Below are 19,327 nucleotides of genomic sequence, written 5' to 3' on the forward strand. Positions count from 1 at the left end.
TGGACTTTCTGTGTATCATGTGTATAAAACAGATACTCTGTGAACAAAATAATTTAAGACTGATTCGATCTAAAATATGTGGAGACAAATTGAACTGAGGAGAGAGTGAAATGACTCATACTGAGTTAAAACAGGTGATAACAAGCTTTGCCTCTCAAAATAGCATTAACACATTATTATCAGTTTAGGTGTGAAATTGTAACAGAAATATTCACTACAGATAAATCGGCATTGAATGCTAATTTCCCAATGCAGTGTGATGTTGAAATGACTTCCACATGTTAAGCAAACATAGGATAGGTGGCAAAATCTGAAACATCACCAGCCAAATGACAGTTAATTTTAGTCTATATTTAACAAATTTGTCTCACCTAAGAAGCGTATCATGCGTCTCAGTAAGGGGTTGAAGTAGCAGCAGTCTGCAGTGACTATGGTCTTCTCCTGCGTTCCCTCTGCCTTTGTGAAGAAAGCACATAACTCTCCAACAAGAATCTGTAAAAACATGCAGAAAAAGCGTAAAAAAAATCGTCAACATGAAAATGTTTTAATCATTGTACAGATTTCTTCCCAGTGCTAAATAAATATTATTGAGGCAATTCTCTATTGCCTGATTAGTGGTCTATATCTAATAGTGTTCGTAATAGTCCAACAAAGGATGGAGAAATTGCATTTAAAATACATGAGAAAGCTAAAGCATAATGATTTTTATTCTTATTATTGTATTGTGCAACATAAAATCATAAAATAAAACTATCCATTAAAATACTACAATACAGGGTGACTTTAACAACACAAATAGGTTCCACTGCGATGGGACTAGAGTCGCCTCTTGGTGTTGAGGTTCACTCACCTGACTTCGGTGCAGGCAGGCGCGGGCTTGATTCGCGCCGGTGGCAGTATGATTGTGAGTATGTATGGTCGTTTGTCTGTCCCTAAGGCAACCCAAGTGGTATTTAAAGACAGTACAGAGTCCACTGGGATGGACATACCATGGAGCAGTGTGTAGAAATATGTATGCAAATCAAGGTACCATGCAGTCCTTTTGGACAAGCACTGTTGAGCACTTTGCCTCAGGCATAACTATCTAGCAGTCAGTGGCAGTCTGATGGGAACCGTGTAGCAGAACTAATGCGGCTTTCCTGACGTTTGGTCCAGCATCTCCACTGGTGTTGGATCCTTAACATTGATCGATTCTGTTGGAACGGATGGCAGCTGCACTGGACTTTGATGTGATGTGATGTTATTATTTTGTATAACAGATCTATATATCTTATACACGTATAAAAACTGAAAACGGTGGTTATGAAAATGAATAACATTGACCTCTACTCACCTTTTTCCTAACTGCTGTAATTGACAAAAATGAACATGAGAAGAAATCAAGATTCTTTTGTCTTCATCAATTTGAAAGGTTAGCAAGCCAAAAAAAGATGGTGCACCTTATTATAATATAGTTCCCATTTGAAACAGCAGTAGATTAACAAATGATTGGTATGAGCACGCATATTCTTCTCTGTCCAATCACTCAGATCACTGCCTAATTCGCTGAGTTCATGCAGGAACTGACTTGGTGTACCAAGAAATTACGACATAGGATGATTACTTTTTTTATTCTGTGTATATAAATCATCTATAAATTAATGCTTGTTATCCTTCTGATTAATCAGCATGCATTAAAAGTAACAAAGCTAGTATTTCCACCAAGCACTGTGGAGTTCTTAATATACAATAAGGATTGACTGCAATGATGGATAGTAAAGTTCATTCGTACCACAGACTGTTTCTATAACCGAGAGTTAGAATGCAGTGATTTAGCTTGCTGCTATGGACCACAAAACGGTCTGTCAGCTCATGGAAAGAGTACTGTAGATGTAAGTAATGTGCAATGACCTAGATCAAGGGGACAGAAAGCCCCAACAGCAGGGGAAGCTTTAAAGGACCCTAAAAGGGCTTATAAAAGAGTCCACTGCTAGATTCATATGCAAGCATGGATGCTGTGATTTTGCTTATTTATCTGTACACTTTTTTTAATCATTGTTCACAGACACACAGGCATCTGCTTGTCATGCTTGAGCAGGTGGGTGTTAGCCCCATGCAGTTCACCAATCTGCTCTCTATAGCTATAACAGCACATACCAAAAATAATTCATCAACACAGTGGGGCAGAAATCTTACAGAAGAAACAAACTGAGTATACTTGGCAGTATCTTTACCCCTTAATTGGGTACACATTTAACTCATTGGGTGCGATTCACTGTGCTAGACGTCCAATCAATTTTGGCTCGGAAGGTTGAGTGAAAGAATGAAATGGACATCTATCATTGTCAATGGCAGGAATTATTTAAATGCTACGAAATGTAATAATGAATTAATAGGTGTCATTGTGGGGATTGGTTATCACATCTGCCTCACAGTTCTGAGGTATTTTTTTAATTGCAATCTCTTTTTGGCTAACAGCCTTGATGTCCCTCAAAGTTTTATTTCGCTACTCTAACATTTTCCTATTTGATGAGCACGCACTTACTGGTTTTGCTTGTCTCACACACATAAATAAGTAAAACTCTTACCGCGAGGGTTGGAATTGCTGTAACAAGCGAGTAGATGAGAATAGGTGGAATCTTGCTGGAGTTTTCTGGTCCTGGGTATGGCTTGGAGAAGGTTTTGTCATAGCAGAAGAACCCTTGGATATGCACGGGAAAGGTGTCTGTGAACTCGAAGTAGTAAGCCAGCAGAACCGTCCCAGCCATGATCACAAGCTGGAAATAAAACATTATCACTCTAGTTGGATTAGAGAGGAAAATAGGAGAGTGGAGAGGAGGGACAGATGGGGAAGGGGGCGCGGGTGGTGGATGAGAGGTGTGGGGGGTACTCCATCTTCAGACCCCTATGATTCATTGGAAAATAACAGTAGTAGCTTATAGTAAAACAAAATATGGTATTTTACCAGATCTTGTAATGATGTTGCAATATTGCTCATAACTTACTCCATCTCTCATAGTTGACTTGTTATTGCATGCATTGTACCCATTTGTGAATGCAGGGTGGCTTCAGTTGGATCCTTGCGGTCACTTGTGTTTTATTTTATATTTTGTTAGACACCGCTTTCAAATTTTCTGCATAGTAGATTCATAGTAAGGTCCCTTCAATGTACAAATAGCAAGTGTGTGGTGATGTTGTTGCCGCTTCCTCCGACATTCTATTATAGAGACTGTGTTGATCTGGTACTCTGTATTCTTTTAACAGGGTTACTATCTTTGTGTTGTACGCACTGACAAAAAAAAACACCCACTCACTCCTCTCCATTGCCAGTACATACACAAAACCTGCCTACGCATATTATACTCCTACTTTTATACTCCCAAATAACTGTGGTTCCTTTGTATCTTTTCTTACAGTTTATTAAATACACTGTTTTGTCACAAAACATCTTTTAATAGAAAGATACCTATCATAGAGATGTAGGTTGCATTGCATGAAGAAGATACTGACAGGCAGTCAGATCGAATTAGAGGTTCCCAGCAGGAGATGGATATGATCATTGGCCTGCACTGGAGACTGATTTGTCACTTCAAATAATATGAAAGGCTTCCTGGAGACAGACATTGACCAGCTTGGGTATAGGCCAGGAAAACTTTTTTTCCATTGGCATTTCTTTTCTTACACGTACATTCAGATCCGTATTGTATATGATAAGATGCTACTGTTTTTGTTGGTTTGTGTGCTTGTTGAAAAGCCAATAACACGGAAAAAGAAACACAAATGATCATCAGGGGCCCATTGGCTGCCAGATATAGGTGTCCAAACATGCCATGATTTGCTTTCTTAAAATGATTAAAATAGACCATTGTAAGGCAACATTTAATGAAGAACATTTTCAGACAGACTAAAATATTTGATGAATTTTCAATGATGGGGAAAAAGACTGAATACAGAGCATTCCAGTAATAAATGCCTACGTTCAGTTTCATATTGCACCAACAATATTTTTTGTAAGGTGTTTCATTCTGTTGTGCGAGAGTGGGCTTCTATCGTGTACCAGCAGTGTCATCTAGTGGCGCAATTATTCTCATATTTTTCCATAAGTAGCATTTTCTTTCATTGTAAAACAGAAACATCAATTTCATAATGATTGATCAAACACAAAATAAACATTTCTCAAAAGAAAGCCATTATTTAAAGATTATTACAGACAAAAAAAAAGTGTTTTCTTAAAATATGTCCAAACGTGGTTACTTAACTGAGATTTACCTTTTTCCACATTCAGAAGCTATATCTTTTTCTGCCACTTCTAGTCTGATCTGAATTTCCAGGTCAATAAAAAACAAACTGCAGATAAAAATAATTTCTCTCACATATCATCCCACATTCCAAAAAACATGCATGGTGGACTGATTGGACACTCTAAATTGCACCTAGGTATGGGTGTAAGTGTCCATAGTTGTCCGTCTCCTCGTGCCAAATATATAACGCTGATAGCAAAGGTTGTGACTTATAAATAGGGCGCAGCAGATGAAAGGTCTCAACTAAAAGGAAAAGGGATGCGGAATGAGTCTAATGCAATTGTTTCCATGGTAACTGTTGATGAGGTCTGGGGCAAACGAAACAGGCCAGTCTTTCCAAAACCCAAAATAATACAACGACACAGAAAAACATAATCGTTGTATGTTTAGTTTAATAATTTTTAAAATTATCACTTCAGACCTGCATTTGACCAACATACCCATGCTGTGAGGGGTTAATTGTATGTTATTTTTGGGGGTTTGTTTGTTTGGTTTTAGTCAACCAAGGATGTTTACTCTTTTTACATCAAATAAAGATGTGAGCTTTTTGGACATTTTCCAACTCCAAATTCTGTTTATCCCAATATGTATGAGTCATGTATCTGCGTAATAATAGACTCGAAATACTCTCCCCAGACATAGACACACACAGACACACTTGCACATGGGCATGGGAATTGACTCAGTCTTGAGGGCTGAGTGGGAGGCAAATGGCAGAGTAGTCTAATAGAGTCTACAGAGTATTATCATATTACGTATTATAGCCAAAGGGACCTGTGTTTCCTTTGCTCACAAGTGCTGCCAAATTGGTGGTGACATTGTATCTCCCTCTCCTTCAAGAACAGATGTTTCAGCAAAAGCAAGTAGTATATAAATGTACTGGTCATCCACCCAGGATCGCATGCAAAGGCAAGATGTTCAAAGGATACCCTATTAAAGATTTCAGGCTGTTACATTTCGTTAGAGGCCACCTGATGATGTGGTAATTCACTTGACTGACTTCCGTGCGTTTGTGAGAGCAAGTGGTTGTGTGTCTCTGTGCCCTATGACTGACAGGCAACCAGTTTAGCATGTAGTCGCCTGAAGTCAGCTGGGATTGGCTCCAGCAAGCCATGACCCTGTCAAGGTTAAGTACCAACTGATCCACCATTGTTCAGCATTGTGGGAAATGAATAAATGAATATATTTGGTCATAACATGTTAGCAAAACCATATATTGTTGTTTCTTATGCCAGATACTACAGGAAATAAATCGAAGATATTTTTTTTGTTCATGCTTTTTGTTTGGCTCTATAGGTGGGGTGTTTTTTTTACTTAAGTACTTTGTATGCCTCTTTCTATTTTTCTCATATTTTTTTGCCACACTGCACAAAAAAGCTTGACCCCAACACATACACACACACATGAACCTAATGGGCTTCTTTCAGAAATCTAAAACAAATATAAGAAGAAATACATTAATTTAGATGCTTTTAAATATGATTCATACCTACAAATAAGCAAAATGGGAAAGACACAGCAGGTGGAACACATTCATAATAACGTAGACAGCATTCACAAGGAAAAACACAACCATCCACCAAAAAGACGTGACAGATACTGCTTTAATCTGAATGTTAAAGTGTCACGACACCAAGAATAAAATATTACTGGGTGACCATTGTTGATGGGTGCAACACTGTAAGATGTGGGTAAAGTGATTTCAAACCCAACAGAGCTACCGAAAGTGTCTAGCGTAACAACAAAACTCCATGAATCAAGCAGTCTACAAATAAGCTGAGAAACACTTTATACTCCACAGAAGTACAGCGGCTACTTAAAACACCTCAGATACTCCCAGTGTATCATCAAGCGAAATGTGAGGTAAGAATGAAATTGTTTACTGAGCTATCCCAAACTCCACAGTCCATCCTGAAATAGTTATCTCACTGGGATTGCGGATGAGAAATATTTTCTAATAGCAAAAGGTGGTTCTACCTAGTGACAGAGCTAGTAATTGCAAAGAGGGATAGATATGCCCGCCAAGACAAACACATACAGTCAGTGACATTGGCAATTCCATGTTTTGAATAAATGAACAGTATTTTACCTCAACAAACAGGAAGCAGGGGACAATGGAGCTGCTGCTCTTCACACTCGGCTTTTCCTCTGTTGCCATATCTTTTTTGTTTTGGTTCCACTTTTCTTGTCTCACAAACACCTCGTCTGGAAGTCAGAAACATTAACAATAAATTAGTCCAGCAGCTAAATTGGGGACGAGAGAGTGAGACTATGTAGAAAAAATGTGGGTTTGATGAGTTTGTTCTATTTTATGTAGGCAGGTGATTCTATGTATACTTTTTCACTTAATATTTGTAATTCATTAACGACCCAAAAGTGATATCCTTATTTTGTAAGTGAGTCGTACCTGCATTTTCAGTTTAACTTGTACAGTTAGGTTTATGGACAAAAAAAACTATGCATATCATCCAGTCCACATCTTTTCCATCATTATGGGCATCAAAATGTCTTGCCTCACTGTTAACAATGAGGGAGTATCAAGCAGAGGTGAGTGGTTATGTGCTTTCTGGTTGTTTTCTTTTTTCGAATGTTATCCCTGCACTGTGAGACAGAAAAGGCCTGCAGGATGAATAAGGCATGACGCCAAGCTTTTAGTTGCCCTTAGAACAATGCTTTGTGCAAAACAAGGCTGCTTTTGGGGAGTACATTAAGAATCAATGTGTATGTGCAAAGCATGCATGCATGTGTAAATGAACAAGATATCCAGTGAGTAACCAGAAGCACAATAGAAAAAAAATGTGGCAAGAATCCCTTATATCCATTTTATTTCTACAACAATCAAAAACTTCGGTATATGTATCTCCAAGAGACAAGAGATCAGTGTTTTATTTTTAATTGGACTGGTGAATGCTGTAGGAGGTAAAGAACATCTCTCTTTCAATGTGGGCCAATGGCTGAGAGGGTACAGGGATGTGTTGGTGGCAGCAGTTGTGTTTTGGGAAAAACTCCTTCAGGTGCCAGAGATGAGTAGGAGAAGCTTTGATCATCTAAAGGTTATATGGTGTTGTGGGACGCTGACAATTGGGCAAGCGTGGGATTGGTTCCCGTTCGCAGTATGTTTGTGCATGTGAATGGTTGTTTGTCTCTGTATGCCCTACGGCTGACTGGCAACCAGTCTAGGGTGTAGTCTGCCTTTTGCCCAAAGTCAGATAAGTTAGGCTCCAACAAACCTTGCAAGGATGTGCAGTAAGGATGATGAATAAATGGATTTCTTTTTTAATCTATTGTCATTTAACTGTGGCAACCATAATTCAGCAGCAATTGACAAAGTAATTAAATAACAATTCGAAGCCAAAATGAAATGGACGTCTAGCGTCAACGGGAAGTAGCTGAGTTTAATATTTAAGTCAGTTTACCAACATATGGTCCTCTGAAAGAAACCATAACTAAAATTTGAAAAATAAAATAGAAAAAACACCAACACATTAACAGTTCTCCAATTTCATTTCTACTGTTTGGTTGCTATTTTTGGGGCTCCATTTAGTAGTGAAAAAGTAATTTCAATTCAGAGGAGAAGGATGAAGAGAATAAGCATTCTTAATGAGAAAAGGCAAAACACAGAGAATGTAGTTGATGCAAATACATGCACACATTTCCTGAGCTGCTCCAAGGACTCCAGTCAAAGCATAGAGATGAGGGTAGGCATGTACCCTCTATCTGCCTTCGCAGCCCATCACCATGCCCCAGGAAACATACAGTACATGTGAGTAAAGTAAAAGTAATTTTAGAAAACATTGCCCTCATTTCCATCCACGCAATACAGTGCACATCTCATTTTGAGCATGAATCTCAATCATGCAACAGTAACAAGAGATAAGATGCAGTGATGCAGCATTAAAGTGCCAACTGTCAGTCAGTCATTCTTCTGTTTCAGTGCACTTCATTGCAAGCAATGCCACAACCTGAATAAACATTCAAGAAAGTCCTCAGGAGCATGTGACCCCTCATCTGCTGAACGTCTCTTGACATCATAGTGTGTTTTTTTATCACTTTAGGATTTAACACAAAATTATTATCTTGGCTCTATAGCAGTCATCTTAATATAGCACTGTTAATTTAACAGTATATTCACTTATTTTCTTTATTGAGGGTATTGTTTACTGTACATGAATATGTTTAGATTTGCAAGGTTATCTTATGTGTAAAAACGATACCGCTTTTATGTGGTGTCAGTCTTTTATTATTGAAGTGATTGAAGTAAATCCTCTGATTTACTACCAAAACAAAAGTGTGATACCTTAACTGGTTAATTGTCATTGCCACTAAGAGACATCCCCACATTTCCAAATGGGAGGGTTGGCACCCAGTGAACCAACGTTCAAAAGGATTGGACGTCCACTCATGATGAACTCATTTTGGACGTGTATCATCCTCAGTGAAACTGCAATAATTAATAGGATCAAAACACTTGTACAATTTGACATTGTTTAGGGAGTAGTATTGCAAATTTCTGGATAGTAAAGAGATACTCCTCCCAATGCATGCATCCACAGGCGGATTTAGGAATTATAGGATGAACCCTGTAACAAACAAATCTTATAGTAAGTCATTTTAAGTGATAAATCCAAATATGTAAAACAGTCCCTACCAACGCACACACAGATTCCATGTCTCAAGCACCAGAGCATAATGGCAGTTAAGATCTCCCTCTTCATCAAATAGGGAATCCTGCCACCCATCCATGCAGTCATCCCCCTTCCTCCCACCTTCTCTCTACTTACCTCGGGTACCTCGTTGCTGGGCTGACGGTTGCCGTTGCGCCAAATTCCTATGCAGTGACCATGTCTTATCAGGTGTCGATGATGTAAAACTGCTGTGACAAATCTCTCTCCCTGTCCTCTGTTTCTTGCCCCCTCCTAGTCCAATCAGACGAAGAGAAGGAGGCGTTCGGCAGCCTCTGAAAGCGTGCACGTTCACGCTAAAACACGCACAGTCCAAACACTTGCCATGAGTAATGACTTAACTGGGTGAAATAACCTCCTATGCAATATTTGCTCTGGTGCGGCTACTTGCACATAGGGAAGCAGAGAGTGGGAAAGCATGCCTGTGAATGAGACTAACCGTGAAACAGCGAGAGAAGGGAAGAGAGGGAGGGGATGCACTATATGTGTCAGCTCATTTGTATTCAGAGCTTGTGTTCCCTCTCTACTCCCCTTGTCTCCCACTGTCCATCTCCCCTCCCTCCATTCTTGCACACTCGGCCTTTTACGTGCTCCTCTTACGTTCTTTCCCTTGCCTCCTAGTGAATGTCATGAGAAACCAAGAGGACACGACCCTGCCCCAAACGTTAGAGCAAAGTAGGAGGGGGCTGCAGACCAGGGAAGAAGCAAGAGCCTATATAATATTATTTTCTTTCACCTAGGGCTGTGCTGCCGATTGTTCTATCTGAGATTATAGACGACTATTGATCTTTAGGCAACATGTAAAATCCTCAGTCTAAAAGAATTGCCATAGTTGCCATGGTAGTTTTTGCTTTTGTGTTTGCATGAGAGGATAAATAGATCGAAAGAATGAATTGAATGAATACTCAATATAGTGGAACTACAGACTTCAAAACAAATTTTAGCAAGACTGAAGAACTCATGTCAAATAATTCTAATCTCAATGAATACAAATCTACCCGCCGAACCTTAAAAAAAGTGTTTTCTAGTTTCCTCCCACATCCAAAAACATGCATGGTAGACTGAATGAACACTCTAAACTCCATACAGCTCTTATTATAAGTGTAGATGGTTGTTTACCTATATGCCCCCGCGATCGGTTGGTAACCAGTCCAGGGTGTACCCCACCTACTGCCCATAGTCAGCGACCCTCGTGAGGATGAGCAGTACGGAAGATGAATGAAAATGAAAATTCTAAGCATCTGCTGCAGTACAGATGAACACTTATTGAGTCACACGCTTGGGTGTACAGACGAATCAGGAGGTCGACCTCAAGCTTATCTGCTTTATTCTGTGTCAGTAGCGCCTTCTATCATAAAAATTAAATTACCTCAGAGACAGTAGTAGCCGCAAAGCAACTAAGATAATGTTTTATGAAATAGTGCACAGTGCATTAGGATAGTGCACCGTATACAACTGAAGTCAGATTTGTGTGTGTCTTTTTGTAATAATTCGGCAAGGGATAGGCTCCAGCTCCCCCCATGACGCTTGTGAAGATAAGCGGTTCAGAAAATGAATGGGTTAGGGTTATGAATGAATGAATGGACGTCCAATTCATTTCGGCTAGGAGGGTAATTTTACTAATTTATTTCTTTGCTGCTCAAGCTTAATTGACCTGACAGTCGGAATTAATCCTCATAGTCCAATTGAGTTGGACATCGGTTGGCGTCAAGGTCACTAAAAAAATATCATTCAATGCCAGCTAACCCGGTTCAAATCAAATTGACCTCTATCCCTCTCAATTTATTTAATGCTTTTGGCAATTGTGGTTAAATTTTTAGTTCATGTTACATTTTAGTAATGTTGGTTAGCTAACATCTACGTCGGCGGTATTGACATGAAGGTAAATGAGATATGACTGCAGCGTTGTGTACATTTATTTGGCTTTCCAATGGGTGTCCTCTCCTTCAGACCATTTATTTACTCTGCTAAATTCTTAATGGTGGGTTAAATGAGATGTACACGCTAGAGATGGAGCGAATAGTGGTAATCTATACATGGGGAAAGAAATCAACCAATTGGAGTTAAACATATAGTGGAAGGAAAGTAAACATCCTTGTGCAAATGTGAATCCAGCAACATTCGCCAAAGTCAAAGCATGCACAAATAAATACATTCACAGCAAACCCGATATAGATGGATGCCTTCCTTTACGATTGTCACTTACTGCCACTGGAAATATCTCGTTTTAATTATTCACATCATTGATTTAGTGTCAGTACAAAATCAGATGGGCACTCATGCAAGATTTGATATTAGACACTATCAACAAACCCAGTATGTAACTTTTTAATAACACATCATTACTTTAGGTGAAAGAACTGTGCCGTCATGGCAACATATTATACATAACCAATCTCAAGAGGCCACATCACTGCATGACTGCAATATGAAGGCCATCACCATAAACGCAATGCACACACACAGACGTGGAAACCCTCTCAACTGAAAGCATAGCGCTTAACAATGCAACCCCCCCAAGTCCAATTTTCCTGTCTTGTATCGTTATGCTGTTCCAAGCTGTTACATCAATGTATTAACTCATTGGATGTGTTTCATGGCAATAGACAATCAATCTATTTTACCTCTCAACAGAGGTGGTGAATGAACATTGTTCAATATATATACTATGTACTATTGTACTATGAATTATTTGTTACTCCAATATATTTTCCCATTAATAAATACAATCATGAATAATTTGAATGTTAGAAAAAAATAGTTAATTTAAAAAGAAATTTCAAAGCACGTGTGCTTTGGAACAAAAATACTACACTTAAATCATATTTGATATCTATCCACATGAGATTTGAGATGAAAACTAACGCGTAACCAATACTCTTCTGACTCCCATTGTGTTATGAACATTTTTTCACTTGGTGTGAGTAAATGTTCTCTGACATATGTGGGCGAGGGACTCCAATTGTCAAAATGAAATAGTGGAATGTGATAGCAGGTGTTTCTCTCTTTTATGGTGATTGAAAAAATGAATTCCTTCTCATGTGATTTCTTTGCCTGAGTCACAATTTGCTAATATTCCCATTTTCAGGGGTTCCACTGATACTCAATCTTGTTGGTCTGAAATAAAACCTTCAGGCTGAAGGAAATGATGCATGTTATTGTGAACACACCAGATGGGGTCCTGAAGCAGGGAAGAGCAATGTCGTCATAATGAGATGTTAATAAATTCAAGCTCATGGTACAGCATGGGATTGAAACACATTTTAATGGATGATAGTGACAGGTAACAAACCTGCTTTAAAAAGCAGGTTAGATTTTTAAAATAGGCAGGCATGCCCTTTCAATTCTACAATGTATTCGTATCATATCATTTCTTATGGGTAAAAGCAGAGAACCTATTTGTTGGTTGGTAGTAGATGTCCAACCATATGGCTGCTTTCAGAAAGGATTGCAAAGTCCAATAACCTCTCACATGCTGTTTTAAACAGTCCACATGTTAACCCTTCTATGTCACTGACTTTAGAAAGCAATATCCATTTATAACTGCAATAAGTCTGGAATAATTCTTAATGGAAATTTCAACAATGCTCTTTGAATTTCATACTCTAAATCTGTATACATATGGTTAGATGTCATCAGGTAACATTACACTCAGTCCTAAGCTTTTAGAGCTATATATTGAAACTTTGTCAGCATAGTAACTTCTAAAAATTGCTATGATCCAACATTTACTTAGACATACCAGTCAAATAGATATATTTTTTTAATGTATGTGCTTGCACCATGACATGCTGGTTTCATAAGAACCACCCTGGAGTGTGAGAATCTGACAGACTGCTGGCTAGAGTTATTTAAAACATTTCTGTTAAGTTTGCACATAACGGAGTCTATGACCCTCTTTAACTTTATTATGATATCTTTTTAAATTAAATCTGCCTGTTGAATCACAACTACAATGTTGTGGACAAAAATATGCAATTATCGGTTATTTTCCAAAAGTAGATGGTAGCCGCGAATCAAGCAGAACATATTCAATGGTAGTAGTTAAGGTTTCTAAAAGGAAAAGCTCTATCTATACTCTAAATCTTCACAGCACACTGAGACAGACTGTGACAATGATCCGAGCATTGAAAGTGGTGCCTTGGGCAGCTGAAATTTTCTATAGTACACCCACATGCTGAAGCGGGACGGCTCATTAGTTGGAACAACCAGGGAGTGGGGAGATGATGAAAAGAATAGGAGAGAGACACTGGGACTAATTTGATCTCGATTCAAATACCCAAATTACTAAGGAGTAAATTTTCATCAACTAATTGGCTGATATTGATAGAGTTAAAAGGTCAAATTAATTTATTGCAGTTGATACATCGTTCATCATTCAATCAAAATTGAGAGGACATCTGTGTATTATGGGGGATGCTTCGAGATCATTTGAGAGGAAAAATGAGCACAACTGCATTCCACATATTGCATGCAACAGTACACAATTTCATGTTGCACAGATTTATTCCTTGAGGAGATGGCTATGAAGACATGGGAAGAGTTAAAGACTGCCAGCTAGTCATTGCTTCCTTCTAATTAACAAGTGTTTGACAAAGCTTCTGTGACAAACAAGACGAAGAGGCTCATAGAAGCCATCTGCAGCAACCTCGTATCCTGACGTTTTGATGCTGATTTGACTCAATGATGAAGTTACACTCACATCCTGCTTCATTCAGGCCTGAATGCTCACGCTTACTTTGCATCTCAATCTGTCTGTTGCCTTTCCACTGCAAATAATCAGACTAACATTTCAAAGAGGCTCGAGATGAAAAGGAAGTTCAATATTCAGGAGAAAAAAAAACAAGCAGTACCTGTGTAAGCATGATGTGCAAGGTCAGACTGATTGTTCTCCTGTACATTAGACTGACACTTAACTTATTGATGCTGCTAGTAGATGTCTAATCCATTTAAAGTGAGAAGAAGGCAGCAATTGAGCAGTCATTCGCTGCATACCGGAGTCAGCTGAGATAGGCTCCAGCGACCCTAATGAGGATAAAGCGGTTCAGAAAATGAGATGAGAGGAAATCTAACATAATACATGCATTTAATAGTTCAGGCAAATACACTGTATTAAATATCTAAATGTATTCTTTCTCTTGTTTCAAATATTTGATTGAATGTTTTTATTTTTTAAAGGGGGATTATTTATTTACAGAATAAAATCACCAGACATCAGTTCAGAAAATGAATGAATATCTGACGATCCTTATAAACATGGTTAAATTTTCTGTCAGTAAGAATTCATGTCAGGCAACTAAATACGTTGTGTACAATGTTCAGTATTAAAACATATAACAATCTCTGGGTCACTACTGTAAAAACAGGTGCAGCTGAGTGGATCAGACATTTTATTGCCTGAATGGCATGAAGAGCATTCAGGGTGCAAGTTTTGCATGGAAGGAATGTGCTCAATATCCATGTACAGATTCATGACAGAAGCAACAAAAAGAACTGGAATGGTGTTCATTCACTGCCTGACCTCCTAGTTCTAATATATTGGACGTCTACTAGTGATTAACTCATTCACAGAAAGCATATTTACAGCTCACATTATCAGTGCAGATAGCAACAGTGGCAGCACGCATACTATTTCCCGTGTCATTGAACTATTTCCATCGGCATCTGTGCACTCTGCCAGATATATCTGCCCACTATAATCTATCAGTTTGCCCTGTAAATATATCCCCCAACCCCCGTCTGCTTCATTTCGTAACTTATGCAAAATAAGTCTTGGCTTTTAAAGGGGTGTTCCCATAGTAAGGCTAAACACTGGGTTTGGCCCACCATCATGACTACAACCATCTCGAATGAATACCAATTTTTGCAGAATGTTTGATGATACGTAAAACTTTAATGTAGTTTTTATTCAGGCAGCCATTTACAGGAATTATACACAGAGGGGTAAGTCATTATAGCTCTACTTGAAAGTACATTGTTGGAAATTTGTTCATATGTCAAAAGATTATTTGTCTGTATGGTAGTTGTTCAGTAATGACAGTCATCCGACTGACAATCAAATCTCGCGGTTGACTCATTTCAGTTGACTCTTGATGGATATTGTATTATTTAATTTAATGGTGATGGTTTTTTTTTGCTCAAACTGGAAAAATTAGCATTTAAAATGTACCTAGAATAGGCATTTGCTAGGGAGAGGCCACCTAATTATTTCCAATTATCAAGTCTCACAGTTTAATTTCTTGTCGCTGTATTATTCTCAAGGTACAGTAATTGAAAATTGCGGAAAGGGTGGAACAAAACTTGTTTTTCTTGCCATGCAAATGAATGCCTGTCCATCCAATGTTAAATTAAATTTCTACTTTTTCCAAAACATCCATATTACTGCGGTGGAGTAAGAGTTATGTTGATTTGAAGATATTTAAATTGAATCTGAACTTCCAAGTATGGCATAAATGGAAAAAAGTGTTATAACATGAATGCAAAAAATTAGCCCTAAAATATTGGGATCAATTTACTAAAATTAAATGAAAAAAATGATACTGTATTGCATCATAAATGGAATTAATAAATTTAACTGAATTGAGTTATAAGTCCATGCAGCCGTCTATTCTGAAGTCAGCAGGCATAACTTCAGCTTCCCCACAACTCTGAAAAGGATAAGCAATGTAGACACTTAGTGTGGTGTTGGATTTCCAGTTAGTTTGTCCTCATCTTCACATGGTCACAGTTTAATTTGAACAGTGTTGCTTCGGCATGCCATGTTATATTTGAAGACTGGACTGCATGTTAGTCAACACCGCACTCAAATGTCCAGGGTGGGGCCTTTTGAAACTCATTCCAACCTCTGTTCACTCCCATTGGCAGAGTATTTTTAGTTCCATGGCATGTTGGACTAATGCCACCTTACATTCAAGACGGTCCTTAACTCTTTCACTACCAATGGCAATGATAGATATGCAATCGCGAGACTCTTTTCATCTGACTGAATTGTAATAAGTTGTGTATATAAATTGACAGAAATAATAGATTTTCAAATGGGTCTTCGATTTTATTCCGGTTATGTATATCGTTTGGGATCATCTAAAAGCATTTGCCATTGAACAAAATAATTCATTTATTTATTCATCTTCTGTATTGCTAATCTTCACAAGGATCTCAGAGATGCTGGAACCTATCCTGCAGGGTTGATTCCCACTGGTGGCAGTGTGATTGTGAGTTTGTCTCTCGGTATGCCCTATGGCTGGAATAGGCTCTCAACTGGCGCAACACTTACGAGGACGCGTGGTATGAAAGATGAATGAATGAAAGAAAATTATTAAAAATGAACGATGTTTTATTACAACTTGACTTGATTTATTATTTTTATTTTGTATTTTAAGCCTCCAAAGAACAAGAGTTATCATTAATCGAATCAACTTCCATCCCTTCTTCTATTTATAAATAGGCCTGCCTCCATTATTTCTAGGCTGATAATAATTTACCATAACTAAGTCTTTCCCTGAAGAATGGAAATTTAAACCAATGTGACAGAATGGAGTCACAGCTAAGAAGCAGTTACATATCACTTATGCATTCTACCTATGCATGGCAGCAGACCATTTACGAATACCACAAGTACATTAGCTTAAGGTTACAAAAATCCAGAAAGGAATAAATTCCACAACACTTAAAAAATATTGTGAACCTAAAATGACCAGCTAGTGTAAAAGTAATGGAAATCAACGTTTTAATTAAATAATTGTACACATTTATTGTGAAATTACAGTGCACTTTAATTAAACCATTCAAGGCAGACTTAGAACAAATAGTAATATTCTCATTGATTTACCATATGGAGTGATTCCTATTTATCATGGAGGATAATATCAAAGAGCTACTTGCAATGGACTAAAAAAATCAACCATTTTGACCATTAATGTTTTTTTTAGGTTTGACCCTGTCACACAGTTTAAGCACACTTAAATTTAAACATACTTAATTTTCTTTACAAAAAATAGACCACTACTTCTCCTAAATGTGATATCGCTGATGCATGAATGATGAACCACATTAAAGTGCTGCTCAATAATCTCTATTATTGTTTGACACTTTGAATGTGACTATATGATGATAAAAAAATATATTATTTTGTTTTTCAGAAAAGAGTCTGAACGCATACAGCCTGTTTGAATGGCACAAAGGATGTTTCAAGAAAGTGAGAAAGATGGCCGCTCAGGTGAGACAGGATTATTGCCTACTACTTGCAGCAAATGTGCCCAACACCACAAATGTGATAAACTGGTAGAGCCCGGAGACACAATGTCAATGTCAATCTTTTGTATTGCAGTTTTAGGAATGCTAACAGTTCAGGTTGAAAGGGACCCCAAGACGGGAGCTGCAGTGGTGAAGTCTGTTGCCCCCATGTCCAAACCGGTCAGTGAGCCCCTGGCCACCACTGTCTTTGATGACGGTAGGAGAAGCATCCATGCTGTCTCAGAGTTAGGCCTTCGTCCTTCAACTGAAGAGCTTGGGCAGATTTTGAACATTGTTGATGACGTTGGGATGCAAGTCATGCTAGATGAGGTCACGGTCACTCCAAATGAAACAGGCCTTCAGCTTGATCATGCAGAAGCCGACAGTGTTCCAGTCAAAAAAATACAGGCCTCTGTCAATCCCTCTATGTCTAAAGAGAGCCATCTGCCGTTACAAAGCCCCAGAGCTCCTAATTCTGAGGCTAACCCGACGAAAGAGGTCAGCAGTGCCAATATGAGGTTTGAGAAGGATACAAATGTAATGGTGGTTAGTGACATATCAGGAAAAGAGGTGACCATGATGGATCAAGATTTGAAGGAAAGCCCAGTTACGCTTATGTTCCTAGGCTACACTGATTCAACGACTACTCAAGAAGACCCAAACATGCTCACTGCTGAGAGAGTGATCATCTCACAGGATGGAGAAGAACACAGTGTGGCAGATCAAGAAGTGGGAAAAGAAAGTCCAAGCGATATGCAATGTAATATTTCACTGAAGAAAAATGTTCAAACACCTCCAGAAAATGCTGATAAGAAGTCCTCCTCGCCTGCCGTTGAGGATGGTAAAAGCCCTTCCAAACGCAAGACCTGTCAGTGCTGCTCTGTCATGTAAAAAGTGACCTCATTTGATAAATCTTGTGATTTCTGATGTGAAACTGCATCATTGAGGCCCAGTTAACTCAATTGACACACTTTTTTTCTGACCATCTGTTCCTTCCATTTGACTATTTTTAAATACACACACATACACATCATTTTGGCACCATAATGCTGTTAGTCTACAGTAACTGCAAATAAAGGCAGCTTCACTGAGTTCTATTTAAAAAAAAAAAGAAGCACTTTCTCCCCCTGAAGGTGAAATGCAAGCAATCCAACTGGCATGTCCACACTCATCAGTCAACAACTGATACATTTTGGTTTAGATACGAACCTTTTGTATTATTTGTAAGCAAAAAAATGTATTACATTGTGTTGGAAGGGAAGAAAATTAAGAAGGGATCTAACACTAATGTCATGTAAGTAATGGTAAAAGGCCACATTGTTAATTTTGTCACTGTATATAAATTAAGGCATGTCTTTTGGCAGTTAGTAAAAGAAGATGGCAGTTAGTAAAAGAAGATGGCAGTTAGTAAAAGAAGACTTACATGTATACGTACTAACCTTTTCAAGGAAAGTGATCACTAAAGTGGATATCTATTGAAAATTTATCATTGGCCTAACACATACAATGCCAGCCAAGGTCACAGAATATGTGCTGTGGTAGTTAGTAAATGAGAGCAATTGATATTGAAACATTAATTTTCTGTATCGCTTATTCTCACAACAGTCACAGGGGATGCTGAGGCCTATCCCAGCCAACTATGGGCAGCCGGCAGGCAGGGGACACACTGAATTGGTTGCCAGCCAATTACCGGGCACAAAGAGACAAAGTACAACCATTCACGCTCACACTCATACCTAGTTGCAATTTAGAGTGATAAGCTCTGTGAGGTAAAAGGATAGATAATTAAATCACTAAAATTCCTACAGCAAAATATACAGTCTCCATACTTACCGTAATTACTCGAATATAACGCGCACTCGAAAATAACACGCAGGTATAACTTTGGGCCAAAAAAATCTGGAAAAACGCAGTACTCGAATATAGTGCGCACCTAAAATTTCCCGCTGACGAAAATCAGAAATCTTACCTTTTTTTCTTCGTTTCACGATTGTTTTGTTCAAACAAATTTATTCATTAGAATCCTTCAAATGAAAAGTTCCTCTCTCTCTTTGTCTGTCCTCTCATACATCTCTTCGTTGAGAATCCTATCAACGTCCACGCTTCCTTCATCCACTTCCTCTTCCTCCCACA

The 19,327-nt window shown here is 38.4% G+C and overlaps 2 protein-coding genes across 8 annotated transcripts in view; one reads left to right on the forward strand and one right to left on the reverse strand.

The window, feature by feature from the left end:
- The window catches only part of plppr2a (phospholipid phosphatase related 2a), a 32,550-nt gene that overhangs the window by 7,868 nt on the left and 5,355 nt on the right, over nt 1–19,327 (reverse strand). For 3 of the 6 annotated variants that reach the window (XM_077618935.1, XM_077618934.1, XM_077618933.1), the window contains exons 1-4: nt 13,880–13,977; nt 6,370–6,485; nt 2,568–2,756; nt 372–492 (exon numbers count right to left, since the gene is read on the reverse strand). In XM_077618935.1, the coding sequence (XP_077475061.1) occupies nt 372–492; nt 2,568–2,756; nt 6,370–6,485; nt 13,880–13,955 (502 nt within the window). In that variant the 5' untranslated portion in view covers nt 13,956–13,977. Of the gene's footprint in view, nt 1–371; nt 493–2,567; nt 2,757–6,369; nt 6,486–9,061; nt 9,413–13,815; nt 13,978–19,327 lie in introns of those variants that run through there. The other 3 variants (XM_077618937.1, XM_077618936.1, XM_077618938.1) reach the window with 3 other exon arrangements.
- LOC144088846 (uncharacterized) lies at nt 16,211–18,536 on the forward strand. Of its 2 annotated transcripts, XM_077619534.1 has the most exons (3): nt 16,211–16,246; nt 17,101–17,177; nt 17,289–18,536. In XM_077619534.1, exons 2-3 carry the CDS (start codon nt 17,132–17,134, stop codon nt 18,083–18,085), a joined length of 843 nt encoding a protein of 280 aa, XP_077475660.1. In that variant the 5' UTR covers nt 16,211–16,246; nt 17,101–17,131; the 3' UTR covers nt 18,086–18,536. The 2 variants fall into 2 exon arrangements, with proteins under 2 accessions (XP_077475660.1, XP_077475661.1); XM_077619535.1 differs by lacking the exon at nt 16,211–16,246 and having other exon boundaries at nt 17,089–17,177.

Source organism: Stigmatopora argus, chromosome 14 (genome assembly GCF_051989625.1).
Source record: "Stigmatopora argus isolate UIUO_Sarg chromosome 14, RoL_Sarg_1.0, whole genome shotgun sequence".
NCBI lineage: Eukaryota > Metazoa > Chordata > Actinopteri > Syngnathiformes > Syngnathidae > Stigmatopora > Stigmatopora argus.

Excerpts from the sequence above, each read along its gene's own strand:
- LOC144088846 (XM_077619534.1), top strand. The coding sequence starts at position 17,132 with ATGGCACAAAGGATGTTTCAAGAAAGTGAGAAAGATGGCCGCTCAG. Across the intron at positions 17,178-17,288 it reads TGAGAAAGATGGCCGCTCAG|TTTTAGGAATGCTAACAGTT; the intron begins GTGAGACAGGAT and ends TTTGTATTGCAG.